Here is an 18,649-nt window from a genome sequence, read left to right on the forward strand (position 1 = left end):
TTTTGCAAAGAAAAACGATGAAATGTTTTAACGCCTGTGTTATGTAACAAAAGGTGTGTAAGAAAGTTACAATTTGTTGTACGCACCTGAATCGACTTGAACAAGAACACCATACATTTGATGGCTTTAGCCATTTCAAGATTCACTGAATATCGGCTCTTTGCCCTTTTCTGGCTCCTACCAGGACGCCCTCGATGTGCTGGATACTGACAGGCTGTTCTGGGTCGCCAGAACTTCCCATATGCGTGCCTGTGCTTGACGCATACGGACATTTGCGCGACAAGCGACCCGTCTAAATCAAAAAGGCCAGCCCTCGCCAAGATAAGCTGTCCCTCTGTTATGGTCTCTCGTGACTAATGGATGGAAGCAAGGCGATTTTCTATGGAGTCACTGCATTGAAGTAAGCTAATGATACCCGATGTTCCTATTGAACCCCACAAAGGTCTGTACACGTCCACGATAAAAAGCACGACATTTTGTTTTGAGATAGGTATCCGTTTAATCTGATTTGTCAAACACGGTGGTAAAATTTAATCATGTAAGCTAGGCTTTAGCCGAAACTAACACTACACAACTAGTACTGAAATTTCTTGCCAAAAAAGCCCCTAAAATTAAATTACAAAATTGATGCTAAACGAGGCCACCAAAATTAGTTATAAAATTGCCTATTCCTGTTGTTGGGCGGTCGCTTCAACGGGTAATAAAAAAAAGCCAAAAGTGATTTTTTTGATATTGATTCTTGCCGCTCAAACTATTTCAAGTTACTAAATATTTAACTTCGCTCATAAATGATACGGATATATTAATCCACGAAAACCTACAAAGTTAAGCCATGTCGCCTTTCAACTGTCAGTTGCCGAATAGAAGATAATAAACAGAATAGAAGCTCATTGAATTGAATGCATTGGTCACAAATTGTCGATTTCAGAGTTCATTGTAGAAGCCTTTCACACGTATTGAAAGCTGAATTTTACATGTTTAAGTATCACAACCCTCAGGCCCAGTTCAGACGTCGTGCTTTTGCCGTGTCGAGCTAAATTCAGGAATTAAGTTCGACAAAAGCACGGCGGGAGCACAGCGTCTGAATCAAACTTTTGAATTAAGTTCGGCAAGCAATGGAGTTCGACAAGCCTTCCCGTGCTTCACGACTCTGGCGCGGCAGCGATTCAAACGTCGTGCTTCTGCCACGCTAAACAAAATTCACAAATTATATTAATGTCTTTTGGCGAGGCTGCGTTCCCACGGGGAGTTAGGAGGGGAATTGTTACAAGGCATCAGTATATCCTGAATTTGGTTCGACTCTGTCACGACGTCTGAATCAAAGTTATTTTCCTGCCGTGCTACCGTCGAACCTAATTGAAATTTAGTTCGGCACGGCAGAAGCACGACGTCTGAACTGGGCCTAAGCACATGCAAATATTGAATTACACATATTTCTGTTTTAAATCGTCAATAGAAGAAAAGCTAGATGCAAAAACATGAAAGAGTTTCCCGATTATATAGACCAAGTTTTACAGGCAACCAAATTTGCATAATACTTTGGAGCCGCCACATCATTTCCCAACGATTTCATCACGGCACGGTACAAGGGAACAAATAAGTCACCACTTTAAGCTACTTAAGCCGTTAGTAATTTTTATTTTTCTGTGACCGTTTTTATTTTAGACTTGGGTGAAATGTAACAATGCTAAAGCGTTTTGAATGCGAACTTGCGTGACAACCTAATTTGCATAATGATCTGTGAGATTCGCACAAAGCACAAAAAGTTCGAAGTCGCTGTGGGAAAGGAGGATAAAAAGCGCAAGGTATTTTTATATTTATATGCTTCCTAACCCTTGTTTAGCAGAATTCCGTTGGAGTTTTGAGCGGCCGGATCTGGACTTGGGAAATAAATGCCAGCGAAGACAAGCTACTTTCGCAGGTTTTCAGAAAGTGATAAAAGGGGTGGTAATAAATAAATTTTCAGGATCCCCCAAAACAAAATATATCAAAAGTAACGTGCATTTCTTACCCTTGAAGGATCACTCAATGTAGGGATAGTAACAATTTTTTTTTTACGTTTGGTGGTCTTTGAGCAGCGAGCTCGTCAATTTAGGAAATTTTCCGTTCTTGGAACGCTCAAATTTAGGCGTTTTCCGGCTATGATTGTTTTGAGCTCTAAAAAAAATTATTTTGACGTATTTGCAAAAACTTAAGTCTTTGCATTTACTTATGACCCAAGATAGTTCACTGAGAAAAGTTTGAGGGAAAACTTTTTTCCGACCATACATGCAGTGGACCGCTTTTAGAGACTGCCACTTAAATCGCGTTGAACAAAGTGGCCTAAATCCACAAACCTACTTTACACACGTGTCTTTTGTGCAATATTGACTTGAGATTTCTATCCTCAACTTAAATTGAGAAAGAATTCTACCTACAAACACTTCCCTGCATCACCATAATATTGGACAGTAATGAAATCTCTCAATCTCTCTGACTGAAATCTCCTACTGTTCAAAAAACGGCTCGTTACATCATCAAGAGACCCACGATCCTGAACAGGCTTAAATGTCAGATAGAACTATGCCTTTTCTCCTGAGTACTGTCTTTGTTTCTGTTTTTTTTTTTTTTTTTTTTTTTTTTTTTTTTACGTATGTATGGATGCCAGTTACCATGTTTTACTATCAGAAACCCACGCCCCTTGTTTGTAGTTCCAATCTTAAGAATATATTTAACAAATAGATTCCATGTTGCCGTGCGTCTGTTCAGTAATAGATCACAGATGATGTCAAAATGTGGTAAGAACAAAAAAGTGGCACACGAGGCGATAGCCGAGTGTGTCACTGATGTTCTTACCACATTTTGACGTCTTCTGTGATCTATTACTGAACAGACGCACGGCAACATGGAATCTATTTGTTTTATATAATAACGAAACAAACTACTACAGATAAAGCTTTATTTTGTTTCAAAATCTTTCCACATAACTCAAAAGCCGACCTTTGCCCACTTTGGCGAACACGAAAAAAAACCATTTGACGTAATCTATAGTCTATACAAATTGAAGCAATCTCATTGGTTGCTATGCGTAGTAAAGAATTGTGATTGGTCCAGGAAAATCACGCCACTGTCAAACTTGACTCGCGCGTCGCTTCTCTTCGAATGAAAACTCACAGCAAAAGCAGAATTGAACTGCGAAATCTACAAATCTTAAAGAAAATGCTGGATAAGTCAAGTCAATTTTTGTCATCAGAGCAGCCCCGTGAGCCGAAAACCTTGGATGTAGCCTCGAATATTGCAGGAGTTGAAAAACTACGCTCGGAAAACTTGCGGTTGCGGTCAACCTGGAGGCCATTCGATTCGAGTTTTGAATGAAAGGAGCGTTAGTGATGGTGGAAATTTGTGTCCTCTGTGGTTGGTGATTCTCAAATCAGTTTGAAATAGTGTCGGAGACACCTTTTAGCTGCGATACAGTTGGCCGTGAGCTGTAGTGAGCTATACTTTGCTCGCTACTGTGCCCTGAAAAGGACTGGAACATTCGCATCGGAAAGCAAGGTTATGTGTTTAATTTCACTGATTTTAAGACGTGGTTTTAATGTTTTATTCCACACAATCGCTGTATCGACAATTATTTTGAGACTGAGAGAAGTTCAGTGTTTTAAATAAATTAATCTCATAAACATTTTGTTTATTGGGTTTGTTAGATTCGAGATAAAGCAATGGTTCTCGGCTTACCAAGACCAATTTTGTGTTTGGTTTAGTCTCGCTCGACTGCCGACTGAGACTGCTCGAGTATTTTTTCTGAGTCATTTTCTAAAACAGAAATGGCTTTATCTTTCTTCTTCCTACTAGACTATTCTTCTGGTACCTGTTCAATGCCTGGACAAGACTTTCTTGTATCTTGTCTTTTGCCCAGTCATGTAAAATATTATCTAAATTCTCAAAACATTCCGCCATTTTAAAACACAGAGGGAAAAACTTTGAAATGATGACGTCAATCGTGCGTCTGTCCTCTAATAGATCATGGGCGAGAACCAATCAGAATGCGAGAATAACTTGGGTTATTATATAAACATGTATAGAATACGGAATTCAGTATAACACGAGTAATCAGAGTTTCTTGTATTTTGTCGTGTACATAATAGGTCCATAATAGGCCTAATGCAATTTCTTATCGGATTACCCCTATATCTTTAGAAGGATTTGACTTGTTAAATTTGCACTGAAACTGCCTAAATTTGGAGTATTTTAGTTATACTAGTGTACTGCAAGCCTAGCCTAGTTACGCAACATTTATCCCAAATAATAAGGAACCAGTTGAAATGCGTTTATTTCTTACTTATTGGCCCTTTAGAATTCACGTACCTAATTTTCATTATAGTTTAAGTATGAAAACAAACTGTCGGCTATCATTATCAGCTGGTAACGGGCGTTGTAATTAATAAAACATGGCAGTCAGGACATTTAGCACGATTTGCTGAAGGTGTGCTACACGGCTCCCACTATTTGCAAATATAGTCTCTTAAAGTTACATCTCACAAATATGTACTAGAGTAATTTTTTCTCTTTTGTTCTAGAGAGAGGAAAGCTAGTTATACATCTCCCTCAACAAAGACTGATTCGGTATGACGTTTTTTCTTCAGCAGTACTTTCTGTAAACTAGGCATCGCTGGGTGGTATTGTGTGACAAAAGGCAGAACTTTCTTGTGCGTTTATTGTGTTGGAGAGCCGACTTTCTCTGTTCGAATTTCACCTCTGAGATGAATTTATTTGCCAGAAACTATACCAGAATATCGGGATAACCTCTCACGTGTTGGCATGATTTAAATTCTCTTGTATTCTCTTCCAAAGTTAGCCGGTTTGAAGAGTTAGTTTGAAGCAAACTAATTTACGTATTAGGCTGACTTAGCTGAAATCCATGCACAACACTGTACAACATAGGTGAGTAAATATATAATCCCAGTTTATTTCCATATGTAACAGTACAAATCTCTCGGAAGGCAGCCTCTAAAGGCAGCCTCTAAAACAATGAACTAAAACATAATTTGATTACCGAAACTGAGCCCTGCAAATAAGGGCTGCAATTCCCGTCTCAACAACATTCCGCGAAATTAATGGCTGCAGAGTATATTTAGTTCATTGTTCGTCGAGTCAAAACGAAATCGAAGGGGGTTGATTTGGCCATAATAGCCAACTGGTCAGCCTCCCACCAGTTGGGATTCTTAATAGTTTATGTTATATTTGAAATATTTGCTTACTTATTTACAGTGTCCCCAATTAGCACATTAGTGCTAAATACACCGACACTTAAATAAAGTGATTATTATTATTATTATTAATTAAATACCGTCACGAATCCTTTTTAATGATGAATTTGACGTAGTTTACGTTGCCGCCTTTTTTAAAAGTAAAATGTGTACTTTAGTGGTCTGTTTTCGACAAAAAATTGCGCTCGAGAATTAATACCTGATTACCACATACCACAAACAAGTGAAACCATTGAATAAACAAAAGTCAAGAGTTTGATACGCTATAGAAGCTAGATGAATGAATATTCGAACATATTCCACTTCTCTGAGTTTCCAAGCTGTGAGATATTCCTTACTTAAGTTATCCGTCGCAGAATTTCACACCAATTTACAGAGCTCAGTATGGAGACGCCATATTTGTGTCCCGCGAAGGAGTCCAGATATGGCGGCCGAAAATCAATAGAAACATCTGGAATCTACTTTTGCTATTTGACGCGATCATTTCACCCTCATGAAGTCGTAAACATATTCACTTTTTCTAATACGTTAAGAATTAAGACTGCTAAAAATGACAGGGAGAGTGATTCTTTTCAAGGTACGTCACAGTCTTCGCTAGCTCGGTCATTTTCATGTCGTGTGGTGTAAGTGAAAGAGACCCCTGGATTTTAATTAAGCGGTACTTTAAAACCAATTTAGGATGATATCGAGCTGAAAACTTGTAAGAAAATATCAGTGTATTTTGGAGGTCTTATGGTTGATCAATATAAAAACCCAAATGATCTCTTGGAAAACTCAGATGGCCTTAGGATTTTTGATTTTAGTATTTGGTGACGTCATTTAAAAGCAAAGAATTAGATTGTTTTTTTAAATATTACCATTTTATTAAATAAAGCCCTAACCGGGGTTGGTTTCGGTAAAAAATAGGGGGAAAAGAGTATTTTAAATGACAAATGAAGCCGTGAAACGGCCGAATGAATACTCACCATTTTGAAAAGTTACAAGGCATTTGATTAATTAATTCGCTGCTTATTTATATCTTCACATCCTCAACCGAGATGGTAAGCTATATGACATTTCCAACACTTTGCAACGAAGGCAATTATATTGAGTGGAGTTTGGACAATAAAAGCCCGCAAAGGCCACCAAATGCCAGTGTTGCTAGAATACGTTATTTGTTTTCTTGCTCAGGCTGGAAAGAACTCAAACCCTGAGAGGTAACATGAGTTCTGCTGTTTTCACTCAAAATAAAGAGAAGACAATTCATATCATAAAATATCAATAATTTTTTTTTATCTATGAAGCCAGGCATCAAGAATTCAGGCAACCAATATGACGCGATGAACAAATAGCGAGTTTTCATTCTGTAAACCTAATAGACCGAACGCATCGTCATGTAAATGTGCTGTCCCCTAGCTGGCTGAAAAATATTGAAACGGTATATATGCGTCACACTTTTTAGGTTTTTTTTTTTTTTTTTTTTGGCGTGACACATTTTACTAATGACGATGATAAATCTCCCGTTAATCGATCATCAGGCGACACGATAGTGAAGCTATTTAGTGACTACCTGTCAAATAGGCTCTTTGCAGCCAGGGTCACTTGACAAAATATTTTGCAGTTATTATATCTCTCAGCTAGTGAGCGCGCTGTGATTGATCAGTTTAGCAGGCCGTATTCTACTGTACGGCCAACTACAATTTAAAGTTCCTTTCGTTGCTAAAATGTTTCATGATTTATCGCCAAGTGTTAACTATTTTAGCAAGTAAAAATTTAAAACTTTCTTTTACTTCTGAATTTGAGTATTAAAACCTGACCGGCCGACGACTTAAGAGTCAAACAGCGATTTCAAATTGACTCGTTTTGCTTGCGAAGTGCGTCAGAAATTTGAAGCCGTTCCATGTGATTAGAAATCGTTCCCGAGCCCGTCAGACACACAGTAGAGATATAATAAATATCTTACTAACCTCCTTTTCTCGGTCCGTACTCTAAGTTACGGTTCCTCGTTTTTCCCCTTCGATTTATGGATGGCCCGCGCGCTTCGCGCTTGGGTCATAAATCGATGGGGAAAAAAATTCGGTCCGTAAATTACGGTACGGACCTCGAACTCGGTTAGTAAGAGGTATATATATATATTTTAATATCATGAGCTATAACTTAAAGAATGCCAGAAATGGAAAGAGCATATCGAATGCTCTTTCCATTTCTGGCATTCTTTAGCAAGATGGTCAAGTTTGAGGCCCTTAACCTTAAAGAGCAAGTTTATACGACTCTCTGAATTTTCGGATAATTTAGCTGGAGAGGATTTCTATGGAAAATGTTGCTGGAGAGCTGGGTCTTCTTCTCCAACAACTTTTTCCATACAAATCTTCTTAAAAATTCGGACCGTCTCAAAATCTTATTCTTTAGTGCCAGGGGGTTTAAACTTGGCCATTGTGATATTTTCGACATGCTTTTTCCATTTCTGACATTCTGTAAGTTATAACCCATAAGTTGTGAAATGTAGGTCGCGTGATAGCCTAGCTGCAAAGGGTCTTTTTACAATAACTTTCTAATTTCTCGCGCGCTGATTGGCTCATTTTTATTATCAATAAGAGTACAGACGGATAAAATTTTAATTGATGCAAGCTTTTAAGGTCAGCTTTCAGCTGTCAAACTGTCAACTTTTTAACCAATGAGATTTTATGGACTTTTATGTAGCCAATCAAAAAGCGAGAGAAGCTACTGACAATGTTCGCGTCATTTTGAATAAAATTTACTTATCTTTGTTTACAACAAGTTTACGGCGTCTTTTCCCCTCATTTATTCCCGGCATTTGTCCATTTCGGGGTCTTGTTATTGTGAAAAACAAATTGACGTCAGTTTTTTTATGCGTCTGTCCTCTTATTAATGATAAATTTCGTCATAACATTGTCAAAGTTTACTGCGGAACCACGCGCCTACGGCTCGTGGTTACACAGCCAATTTGACAATGTTATGACGCAATTTGTCATCAATAAGAGGACAGACGCATAAAAAACTGATGTCAATTTGTTAAATTGAGTCTAGAAGAATGCACGTTACTACTGACATGACTTTTTATTTACATTCACTTTTAGTTGACGCCCAGCGGTAATCAATTACAGTTTACTGTACTTTTACATATATTGAACATTTTCAGGACTGATAAAGTAAAATGTATTATTTATTCTACAGGCTGCTACCAGCACAACAGACAGATGGATCAACAGGCTCTCTAAATAAGGAGAACAACATGGTGCGTCCGCTTCGCTTCCAAGAAATCCTTTATATCCTATTCAACGGGTTTAGTATTCTTCTCTATTGCTTTCATGTGCACAATCAGGAGCCCACTACAGAGTGGAATTTGTCATGCTTTTAAAAACAACACAATTTTCCAAGCCATTTTTCCTGAATCAGAACTCCAAAACACTTCAAAGAGGAACGAACAATCATTACAACATCCCAAGAGGGTCAATATCATCACAATGTCCTTTCCAAGATCGGGATCTTCATTTCTGGGCAAAATTTTCAATCAGCACCCAGGAGTTTTCTACCTTTTTGAGCCATTACATACTGTGCAAAAAAGGTTTAACCCAACATTCCGGTCTCGAGTTTGATTATTTATCCCCATCTTACCAAACGAAGGCATTTACATGGTGAACTGATGATATGATGAACTGAAAGTTTACCAGTGGCGTCTTTATCCGTCACCTTCTCCCGGAATATCGCAAACGTACCATTGCTCTAAGCTCTCCTCCATTTTGTGACAAAAATGGAAAATCTGCTACTGTATGCCACACGTTAACATCACAAAACCTTGAAACTGTCTGTAAGGATAATTATAGTGTATTTGCTGCGAAAATACTTTCTCCTAGAAAATCAATTTCTCGTGATGAGTGGAACAATAACTTTTTGCAAAGTTGTTCTTCCAACGGTGCGAGTGAATGTAAAATAATTCATTTGGTCAGAGATCCAAGAGCAGTTGTTGAGTCTTCGAGATCTCTGAATTTTTTCAGGCAATCAACTGATCCTAGACGTGAATTATCATAGTATGCGAGAAAAATTTGCCGTCAAATGGAGATTGATTTAAAAATTGGGAAGTTCATTAGAACATTTTTACCTGATGGGTACAAGTTAATCCGGTTTGAAGTTGTCGCTCTGAATCCATTGCCGGTAGTGAGTGGATTGTACAATTTCACAGGAATTGAAATGGTGGATGCTATCAAGAAATGGCTGCACGAGGCAACAACATCACAAAATGGAGGTCCTTACAGCACCAGTCGTGACTCAAAGCAAGTTGTTTCTAATTGGAAGACAGCAATGAGCCATGGGAATGTGCAGATTGTTTAAAACCTCTGCGGACAAGTGATGAAATTGAATTATACAATAACCGGCACATAGTTGGAGAAGCAATCTAATCTGAATATTTCGTTGATCGCTGGAAAGTCGCATTTACCATAAGTTAGTCTATTCCGTTGCTGGGAAATTCTTTCAGCGCTATGGAAAAGTTACGGTCTACTAATCTACTAATTTTAGAATTTTTTCAATCTTTAACTGCGGTCAGGCAACGAGGTTGCTTACGTAAAGAAGCGTTTCAAAGATATACCGTGTGAAAAACATCTTTAATTTGAAAAACGCTGTGAAAGATACCCAGCATGGTCTCCATGCAGGCTTTTAGTTAGAAATATTTAATGATGAGTCAAGGGATGCTAGCCATTTTGTCATATTTTGTATAAGTGGGTCTGTTACATTTATTTAATAATTCCAAATGTTACCATTTATTTTTGTATATACCCTAACACATTTGATGTTTGATTAAAATGGAGTTAGTATTTAGTATTGCATGCAAATCCTCTTGTGTAAAAGAGTTCTCTGGTTAAGAATCTGAAAAGTCGTTGAGCTCTCGGTTTCCAGTCTAAACCCTTATTGAAGGCCTTAGCCGAATAATCAAAACACTCTGCCACGCCTCCTGTTACAGCCCGTTATACCCGCACGGGTAGACTAAGTTGAGGGTTGGTTTAAGGGTTGGTTTTAGCTTTCTTTTCGCACGCTAAACCCACGCTGGATATTAGCAGAATACGAGTAGAGCTTATATTGATTAAATATTTGAACTACGGAGAGAGCTTTAAAGACACCATGTAAATGATCATCACTTTTCTTGATCTTTACACAACTTTACCAGGTGTGAAAATAAAGCCTGAAAAAAGTTAGGCTTGAACGGGATGCAAACCCATGACCTACATGTACTAGTATGCGATACCGCTGTTGTACCCTATCGACTGAGCTAGCTCTATCAAGCCAACTTGGACCTGGTCAAATTGGGAATTGGCAATATGACTGCTGCCGGAGAAAGGAAAAAAAAGACATCAAAGGTCATCGCAACTATGTACACAACTTCACCAGTTGTGAAATTAAAGCCTGAAAAAAAACATAAATAATAATAAAAAAACAGACTTAAACGGGATTCGAATCCATGCTGTGATCTTGAAAACAACTGGGAGCAGGAGCCCGTTTCTCGAAAGCCCCGGAAACTTTTCGGGCCCGAAAAGCCATTTTTAGTTCATCTGTATCTAAAAACGGAGAGGTGTATACGCCTGAAACTTCTTGTATGAAGGGAACCTGTGTTCATATTAAGAATACGTTAATAAAACAGTTCTGTAATCATAAGCTTCGAGATTTTGCTATGGCTTTCTGGGTGCGAAAACTTTTGGAGACCTTCGAGAAACGGGCCCCTGGTCACGTTATGAGTTCGTAATATACCCGTAGATGGTAAAGATTTAGGTGAATATATGAAAGATCATATATTTGAACTGGGGAAAAAGATATGAAGACATGATTGATCATCGAAGATATACACACAACTTAAGCAGCTGTGAAATAAAAGCCTGAAAAAAATTCAGGCTTGTATAAAATTTGAAACCGTAACCTCTGCGATACCGGTGCAGTGCTCTACCAACTGAGCTATTAAGCCAATTGCAACTGGGAGCAGGTCACGTTATGAGTTCGTAATATACCCATAGATGGTGGAGATATAAGTGAATATATGAAAGATCATATATTTGAACTGGGGAGAAAGATATGAAGACATGACTGATCACCGCAGTTGTACACAGAACTTAAGCAGCTGTGAAATTAAAGATTGAAAAAAATTCAGGTTTGAGCGGTATTCGAACCCATGACCTCTGCGATACCGGTGCAGTGCTCTACCAACTGAGCTATCAAGCCAACTGGGAACACGTCACGTTATGAGTTCGTAATATACCCGTAGATGGTGAAGAAACAAGTGAATATTATATGAAAGATCATATGTTTGAACTGTGGAGACAGATTTAAAGGCACGAATCACAGTTATGTACACAACTTAACCAGTTGTTCAAATCCCATTCTCAAGTTCTCGTCGTCCACTTGTACTAAAAATTAGCATGTTTAGAAATACTGGTTCACACACTCTTTCGTGTATCTACATACATCATTAGATTATATTAATCACTGGCTGTCCTGGTGTGGAATTGGATCTACACGCTGGATTTTTGTCTGCTCTGATAGAGTTTTTGGTCAACAAACAGCTTTCACCAAATCTTTGATTTATACAGAGGGGTGTCTAAGAAGAAATACTGACTAGCGAACAACTCTTTCAGATGGTGGCTGCTGTGAGTTCTTGTGAAAGCAGTCGCCGTTGCCAGGCACTGGAAAGAGTTCAATTGCATTTTTGTAGCCTAAGGCTAAACAAAAAACTATATCACTGTTGCTAATCACGAAAGTCAATGAGCCATGAGGAAAACCAATCAAAAATCGAGTTGCACTATATTCAGCTTATTTCACTCGCATAATTGGGTTTAGATCACCGTCCACGTTTTATTCAGCTCGGGCGTTTGAAACCTAGCAGTTTGTTCTTTATTAGTTTCGTTGTACTAAAGAAAGAAGCTGAAACTAAAAGAAGGCCGGCCATTCATCCATCTCCTGCAGATTTCCTTTGCACTTTAGATACCGCGCCATCGGTGGTTAATATTGATGAAATTATGACGAAAGGTAGGTACAATCTCACATGATTTTATATCATACAGAACGCCGTTGATGGTCACTTTGATGGCTAATTTAAAAACAAAAAGTAGGATTTAAGGATTTTCCTAGAAGCCGTGAGCAGCATGCTGCTCAGACAAGGATATACATTTCAAGCGGTTAATTTTTGATGCGTAGCTGATGGTGGGCTCGAGCAGTCAACTTAGGAGTGCGCGTAATTAATTGGGAAAAAAAATAATTAATCTTTCACAAATTTCGCCTTTGAATATCAGTAATAACTGGTCGTTGCACATCGAGGGAAACAAAGACGGCAAACATTCCACCACTCAATATGACTGAATTTTCGTGCTCGAATTGCATAAATAACAATTCGCAGCACTTTCCTTTTGAAGGATCGAAAAGACATTAACAACCCGAGGCGGTGTAAACAAAAACAGGTACAGATAAAGTTATACAAATTAGCGCCTTCTTCTTAATTGCAGTTACACATTACGTGTACTATGTGGTTTGTTGGTTGGGTTTATTCTATTCTAACGTTTAGTTTTATTTTGGAATCTATTCCTATATGAGCTTTCGTTTTTTCAGCCATTTGTATTATTTTATTCTATCATGTCTTGAAATAACATACGCGGTAGTAATATATGTATTAAAAAACGAAACGAAACGAAACAATTAAATAGAACTCTACTAAAGGCAATGGACACAAATCATCGTCACTCGTGAAGTGATGTCAAAAACAGTCGCCGCTGTAGAGTTTTAAACCTAAACAATATTAAATGCGTGAACTCAAGCTACAGAAAAAAAGAAAAATACTAACAATGAGACGACATTGATGTAGCCATGATGTTCAGAATTCACACTAAGCACGAATCATCGAAACTAAAAGCGGAAATAAAATGATGTAAAGACAAGAAAACGGGCAAAATATTTATGCAATGAATTTTAAAAATAACTGTCGTCTTTTAAATCTCAATTTCTTTTAATAAGTACACTAAATTAAATAAACCGTCTGAAAGAAAATGGTCAAAGATGTTAATTTTTGTTTTTCTTTTACGCCGTAGGAGTTCTCTGTAAGGCGGTTTCTTGATGTCACGGGTGGGGGAGGCTCTGGGAGACGTTTTGTTCTTGAAACTCAAAACCTTGCCGTCGTTCGCATTTTCTTATTTAAAGAAGCCCGTTAATACGGCCGGAATTTTGTGGTGCGTTGCTGACCGGATTAACGGCATTCCACTGTATTCAAACAATTCAACTTCCTAAATATGCGATCATCAAACACGAGAGTCAGATAGGGTTATGTTTTCCAATTTTGAAACCGCACTAGTTTCAATTTTATAGAGCGTGACATCTAAGCGTTTCTATTGACTCGTAATCGTTTCAGCCAAATGGCCTGTCGATCAGCTTATAAGCTGTACACATATGGAATGAGAAAATGATTTTTCGTGTACAGCAAGTTACTTATCAGTTGACATGCAGCCTTAAAACGTCGACTAAACTCGAGACGTCCCTGGTGAGAACTGAACCAAATAATAATCATTTACGATCCGAGTGACGAGAAAGCAAGATTTAATGATCACGAATTGACCAGCAAAAAGATGAATTATAATCCAAAACTTAACATATTGTTCAGAAGGAGGGGGGGGGGGGGAAGACTTTTCCGCTCCTTATTTACTTTAAATGGTTGAACCTTTGAAAGCATTGAAGAACTGAACTTCACTGATTGACTGACTTTTTCCAAAATTTATCTGGCAAGACTTTGGTGGGACATACTATAGACCCTACTCATAAATGGCCGCCATTTTAATATTATTTTGTATGCATCAGTTTAAATTAACCCAACTGACCTCGTTTGAGAGTGAAAGTTCTTTTGAATTATCAACTCAAAAACGAGGTTAGTTGGGTAAACTTTAATAATTACAAAAGAGTTTTTAAATAGCAGCCATTTATGAATAGGCCGGGTCTATTGGTCGAAGATCTGGATGTCTCATGGCAACCTTACTTTGACAGGCATGTTTTTCAAATTTCGAATTTAATTCCGTTGAATTAAATGAATTTCTCTTTACTTTCTTGTAGTAACTTCATTTCTAAAGATAATTTTAGCTTTTGTTATCAGTTTTGACAAGAGACCATGACCTTGATCATAGTTTTGATGGTTTGACCATTTTTGGCGGTTTGCGAACGTTTTGTAAAAATCATAAGATCCCATGATAAATCCAAGATGGCGCCTGTTCAGAATTTATAACGTTTTTTGGACCTGCTTTACATCCTCAAAAATTGATAGCCATAGCGTTAATATTCTTAACAGTTACAGGGTAAGGGACTCAAAGCCTCTACATTCTCCACAGGCTTTTTTTTTTCCTGAGCCCAAAGAGCGATTGGGATCCGGAGACCGGGAGTGAGCAAGAAAGCGCTTTTATTATCGCGCAGTTGACTGGGCACGAGGCAGCCAAAGTCCCCCATTTCCGTGCCAGAGGACAAAAAAAACAACCGGCCTGAGATATTAGAAATCAGAAGTAACCATTTCAGCTTCTTCTAAATGAAATCATACTTATGAGAAACACGCTCTCCGATTTTCAAGGAAAGCCACAGTGTAGAATCCTTTGCCGACTAAATCACTCTGGTAGAACCATTTTCGCTAACTTAACGGCAGTTTCGTCCAGGGTTTGCAATTGAAGACAAATACAAGTGTAATATTATCTTGCTGCTGTAAAATAATGCCGATTCTATCTCTTGCGTTGTGATCGATGATACCACTCCTTTTCAGTTAATGCAATAAAAACGCTATCAAACAACTCTCAATCAATGATACAGAAGTTGTGGCCGGGCCATGCATTTCCGTGATGCAAAAGAATATGTACCAGAATAGCGCGATCACAAATGTGGGTTACCCAACTCCTCTCTGAGTTATCAGCATTTAAACCTAAATTTCAGGTGACTCTCACAGGGTCGTACGTTGAACTGAAATCAAATGGTATAGTCTTGATCTGGCTAGCAACGGTAGATAATATGTAATTGGAAATCTTCGTGTGCTGAAATATTCGTAAGATATCAGCTCTCTTTTTCTATGGAAATTCAGTGAAATCCTATAGCATGTGTTTTTGAAAAGATTGTGATCAAGTGTTTGGTGAAGGGAAGCATTGTACCGTGAACGTAATCGTAAATAACCGGTAGAACGCAACAGCGGATAAACAAATGAAGCGTTAAACAAGTGATCACAATAGCTGTGAAGTGTCGGGCCTTCAAGGCGCTGAACGAAAAGAGGTGCAGTGAAAAATACTAATCGTAATTAATATTCCAGGTGCATTCTTCAATCTGGATTAAATTGCTTGAGGTTGCCGTGTTGGACAGATGCTACAAAGATGGTGAAAAATATCTCGTTCTGATCGACAAGATAAAAACACCTTGAAGAAGACTCATTAATAATATTGCGAATTATAAACTGAAAACCGTAGAAAGTTTCGACGATGGATTTTGGCACAGAAACATTGGATTCGTCCTCCACGGATCTCCAGAGCGATCAAGCGAACAAGAGAAAGGCGTTCTCTTCTAAAGAAGGAGAGCAAACGATTCATACATATGTCTTTGGCGTGTTTGGTTTCATCCTACAAATTTTCTTCTCTATCGGAATTTCAGCATCTCAAGACATCTTGGAAGAAACGTTGGTTCCCACTCCAGTTGTTTTAATCTCTGCCTCGCTACCTTTCTCCTTCATCACTTCCATTCTCCCATATTTCGTTCTCAAGCTGGCGCAGGAAGTTCTCTTGGTACCAATAGTGTTCCTGAGTATCACCGGTGTGTTGCTATACGCCTTGGTCGAACATGTGGTTCTTCGTGTAACAGGTGTGATTGTTGTCTCAACCGGAATAGCCATTGGAGAAGTGACGTTCGTGGCGATGACAGCGCTTTACAGCGACGCCGCAATGAGTTCTTATGCTACGGGCACAGGGATAGGATTTGTCATTGGGCCTCTGTACTATGCAGGTAAGAAATAACTGACAAAGGTTGAGATTTTAAACGAAATCTTGACGCCAAAAGCCTAATTCAGATTGTACGGTCATGGCTGAAATATTTTGCATTCTATTGACGCACGAAACTTGCCCATAATTTTTGATTGAGCTGCTCAAGTTGTGCGCGGTTTGGCGCCATAAAGACATTATCATCGTTCATGATCAGTTGTAAGTCATGGTGGTCGGTTTAGTTTTTATCGTTTCAAGGTAAAAAAAAAAGCATATATTTTTTTTGACCATATATTTTTATCTGTTAGGTTTTAAACCGTTTCGCATCAGCACACACATAGCGGAAAAAGTTTCAATTAATATCATGACTTTAAACTGAACTGCTTAACAAAAATTGGCATATTGCTCAAGGAATCTGGCTATCTTGTAAGGATAAAAGCCGAGAATGATTTTCCATTCGACTAATTTCAAAGCACATCAGGACCTACAAATTCCAGTCAACTTGCCATCTTTTTGTTTTATTGTACTCGCCATCTCTATCGATGATCAATGCAATTCTCGTGATCAGGGCTCTGTTAATAGTGTTTTTATTTTCCACCTTACTGTTTTCGAACCAAACATACTGAATTTCGCGGGTCGATGCAGCGCGTCAGTGATTTAGCAGGTGGCGTTATAAAGTCCCTACCAGTCCCCACGCATGACTAAGTGAGGAAAGACATTGGAAACGAAGATGGAAATCCAGAGTGACCGTAAACTTTAATCAGTTTGGTTGCGTAGTGGCACAACAGAAGTGTGACATCTTTCTCAGTGCGAGACTTGTGGCGAAATGAGTTCCTGGGCAGACGGACCCTCAAGACCTCAGTCTGGAACTAAAAATTTAAACACTTTAAGTTTGATCAATCAACAACTCGAGTAAAATTTGAAGTAAAGAAAAAAGAAATATCGATGTTAAAAGATCATTTGTAAAACATTTTCTTCAGATTTTTATATCTCGCGCCATCCATTGCTACGTATTCATAGTGTAATGTAATTTATATCGCTACAAAACTGCGAAAATGATGAAAGCGAAAACTTGAAATGCACCAGAATCCATCATTTGAGGCGTGCCGTCGGCTATTTTTAGGTACCACTGCACTGAAAAATTTCTGAAGAATGACTGATATAAAGTTTGTCTTCTTGCCTATTGTTTCTCTGTTTTATTTTTCAAATTCGTCCTCTAAGCCGCTACCAGACTATGTACCTCTGTGGAAGTGAGCACGATTTTCAAACTCTAACAAGAAACGACTAGCATCTCGTGAACGCGATTTAACTATTCAACTATTTATTTCAAATGATAATAAAATCATGAACTTTCTCCTTCCTTTTCACAGCAATGACAACCATAATTTGCGTGCCTCCAGAAACAACTCTTCTTATCATCTCCTGGGTGCCTGTAGTGATCTTTCCTTTTTACGCTGTCTTGGAAAAGAGGCAGTTTAAACCTGCACAGGACGCTACAACGCACAAAGATGTGGCTTACACTTCACTTAATCTAAAGACTGAACAAGAGGAAGGAAAATCAATGTGGAGTGAAAAAAGAACTTTAATCTGGCGAAATCTTCCGCTAATGATAGCATGTTTCTTCGGATATTTCGCCGAGTTTTTGACCCTTAATGGCGTCGTCACATCACTGGCCTTCCCTAACTCACCTTTCGACCCGAGGAACCATTTTGTTTACTACGCATGCGCGTTTATGATCGGCGAATTCATCGGCAGATCCTACATAACTCTTCTGCTCCTGTTGAACTCCAAATGCACGCCGGTTATAACGAAAACTTGGACTTTATCGACAGTGCTTTTGAGCTTGTTTATCTTTTTAACTTTTGCCTCATGGTATCGCTTTCTTCACAGTGTATGGGTTGTGTTATTGTTGATATTTATTGTGGGTCTTTTGGCGGGAAGTTTGTACCTGAACACCTTTCTCATGGCGGTAGGCAGCGAAGATGTCAAAGGCAAGGCTTTTTCGCGCGCTTTTCTTTCGGTCGGACCCAGTACCGGCGTCTTAGTCGCCGGTTTAGTCGGACTGGTACTGGAACCAACCCTGAGGGAACATTGTCTCCAGTCAGCTGAATTTAATGATTTCTGTTTTACAAGAGCTATTGGTGGATGGAATAGAACTACATCGTGTTTGCGATAACCGAGGAAGGTCATAAATAACAAGATTGAATTGTAAAGAAATTGCTGTGTTGCATCGACAGAAAGGTGAAAATTAACCCATGTGAACTTGAATGCCCGCCGTGCCAAGTTTTTGAAAGCCGACTTTTCGGGCATTAGCTCTTCTGGGTTTTAGCCCGAGCAATCAACTGTTTATAATTACTCAGTATTGAGATAACTAAGATTAATTAACCAAACATGAAAAGGTGTATTACACTCAACGCAACAGAAATAAAACACATATACATGTTACTGAAA

At 38.5% G+C, this 18,649-nt stretch overlaps 1 protein-coding gene and 1 long non-coding RNA gene across 2 annotated transcripts; both read left to right on the forward strand.

Annotated features, from left to right (window-relative positions):
• The first annotated feature begins 3,031 nt into the window (after window positions 1-3,031).
• LOC149115085 (uncharacterized) lies at window positions 3,032-10,075 on the forward strand. The gene is made up of 4 exons (XR_016205979.1): window positions 3,032-3,534; window positions 4,557-4,920; window positions 8,421-8,481; window positions 9,427-10,075. It is a non-coding gene; the product is annotated as an uncharacterized LOC149115085 (long non-coding RNA).
• Window positions 10,076-12,030: 1,955 nt separating this feature from the next.
• On the forward strand, window positions 12,031-18,649 carry LOC110057018 (uncharacterized). Its single transcript, XM_020763595.2, has 3 exons — window positions 12,031-12,254; window positions 15,541-16,223; window positions 17,569-18,649. Exons 2-3 carry the CDS (start codon window positions 15,707-15,709, stop codon window positions 18,372-18,374), a joined length of 1,323 nt encoding a protein of 440 aa, XP_020619254.2. The 5' UTR covers window positions 12,031-12,254; window positions 15,541-15,706; the 3' UTR covers window positions 18,375-18,649.

The sequence above is a fragment of the Orbicella faveolata genome, unplaced genomic scaffold (genome assembly GCF_042242905.1).
Source record: "Orbicella faveolata isolate gen_17 unplaced genomic scaffold, um_ofav_v1 contig_13, whole genome shotgun sequence".
Classification (NCBI taxonomy): domain Eukaryota; kingdom Metazoa; phylum Cnidaria; class Anthozoa; order Scleractinia; family Merulinidae; genus Orbicella; species Orbicella faveolata.

Bases quoted from the DNA above. Each gene is read 5' to 3' on its own strand.
- LOC110057018 (XM_020763595.2), top strand. From the start codon at position 15,707: ATGGATTTTGGCACAGAAACATTGGATTCGTCCTCCACGGATCTCCAG. The intron at 16,224-17,568 runs GTAAGAAATAAC...TCCTTTTCACAG, and splicing joins TGGGCCTCTGTACTATGCAG to CAATGACAACCATAATTTGC.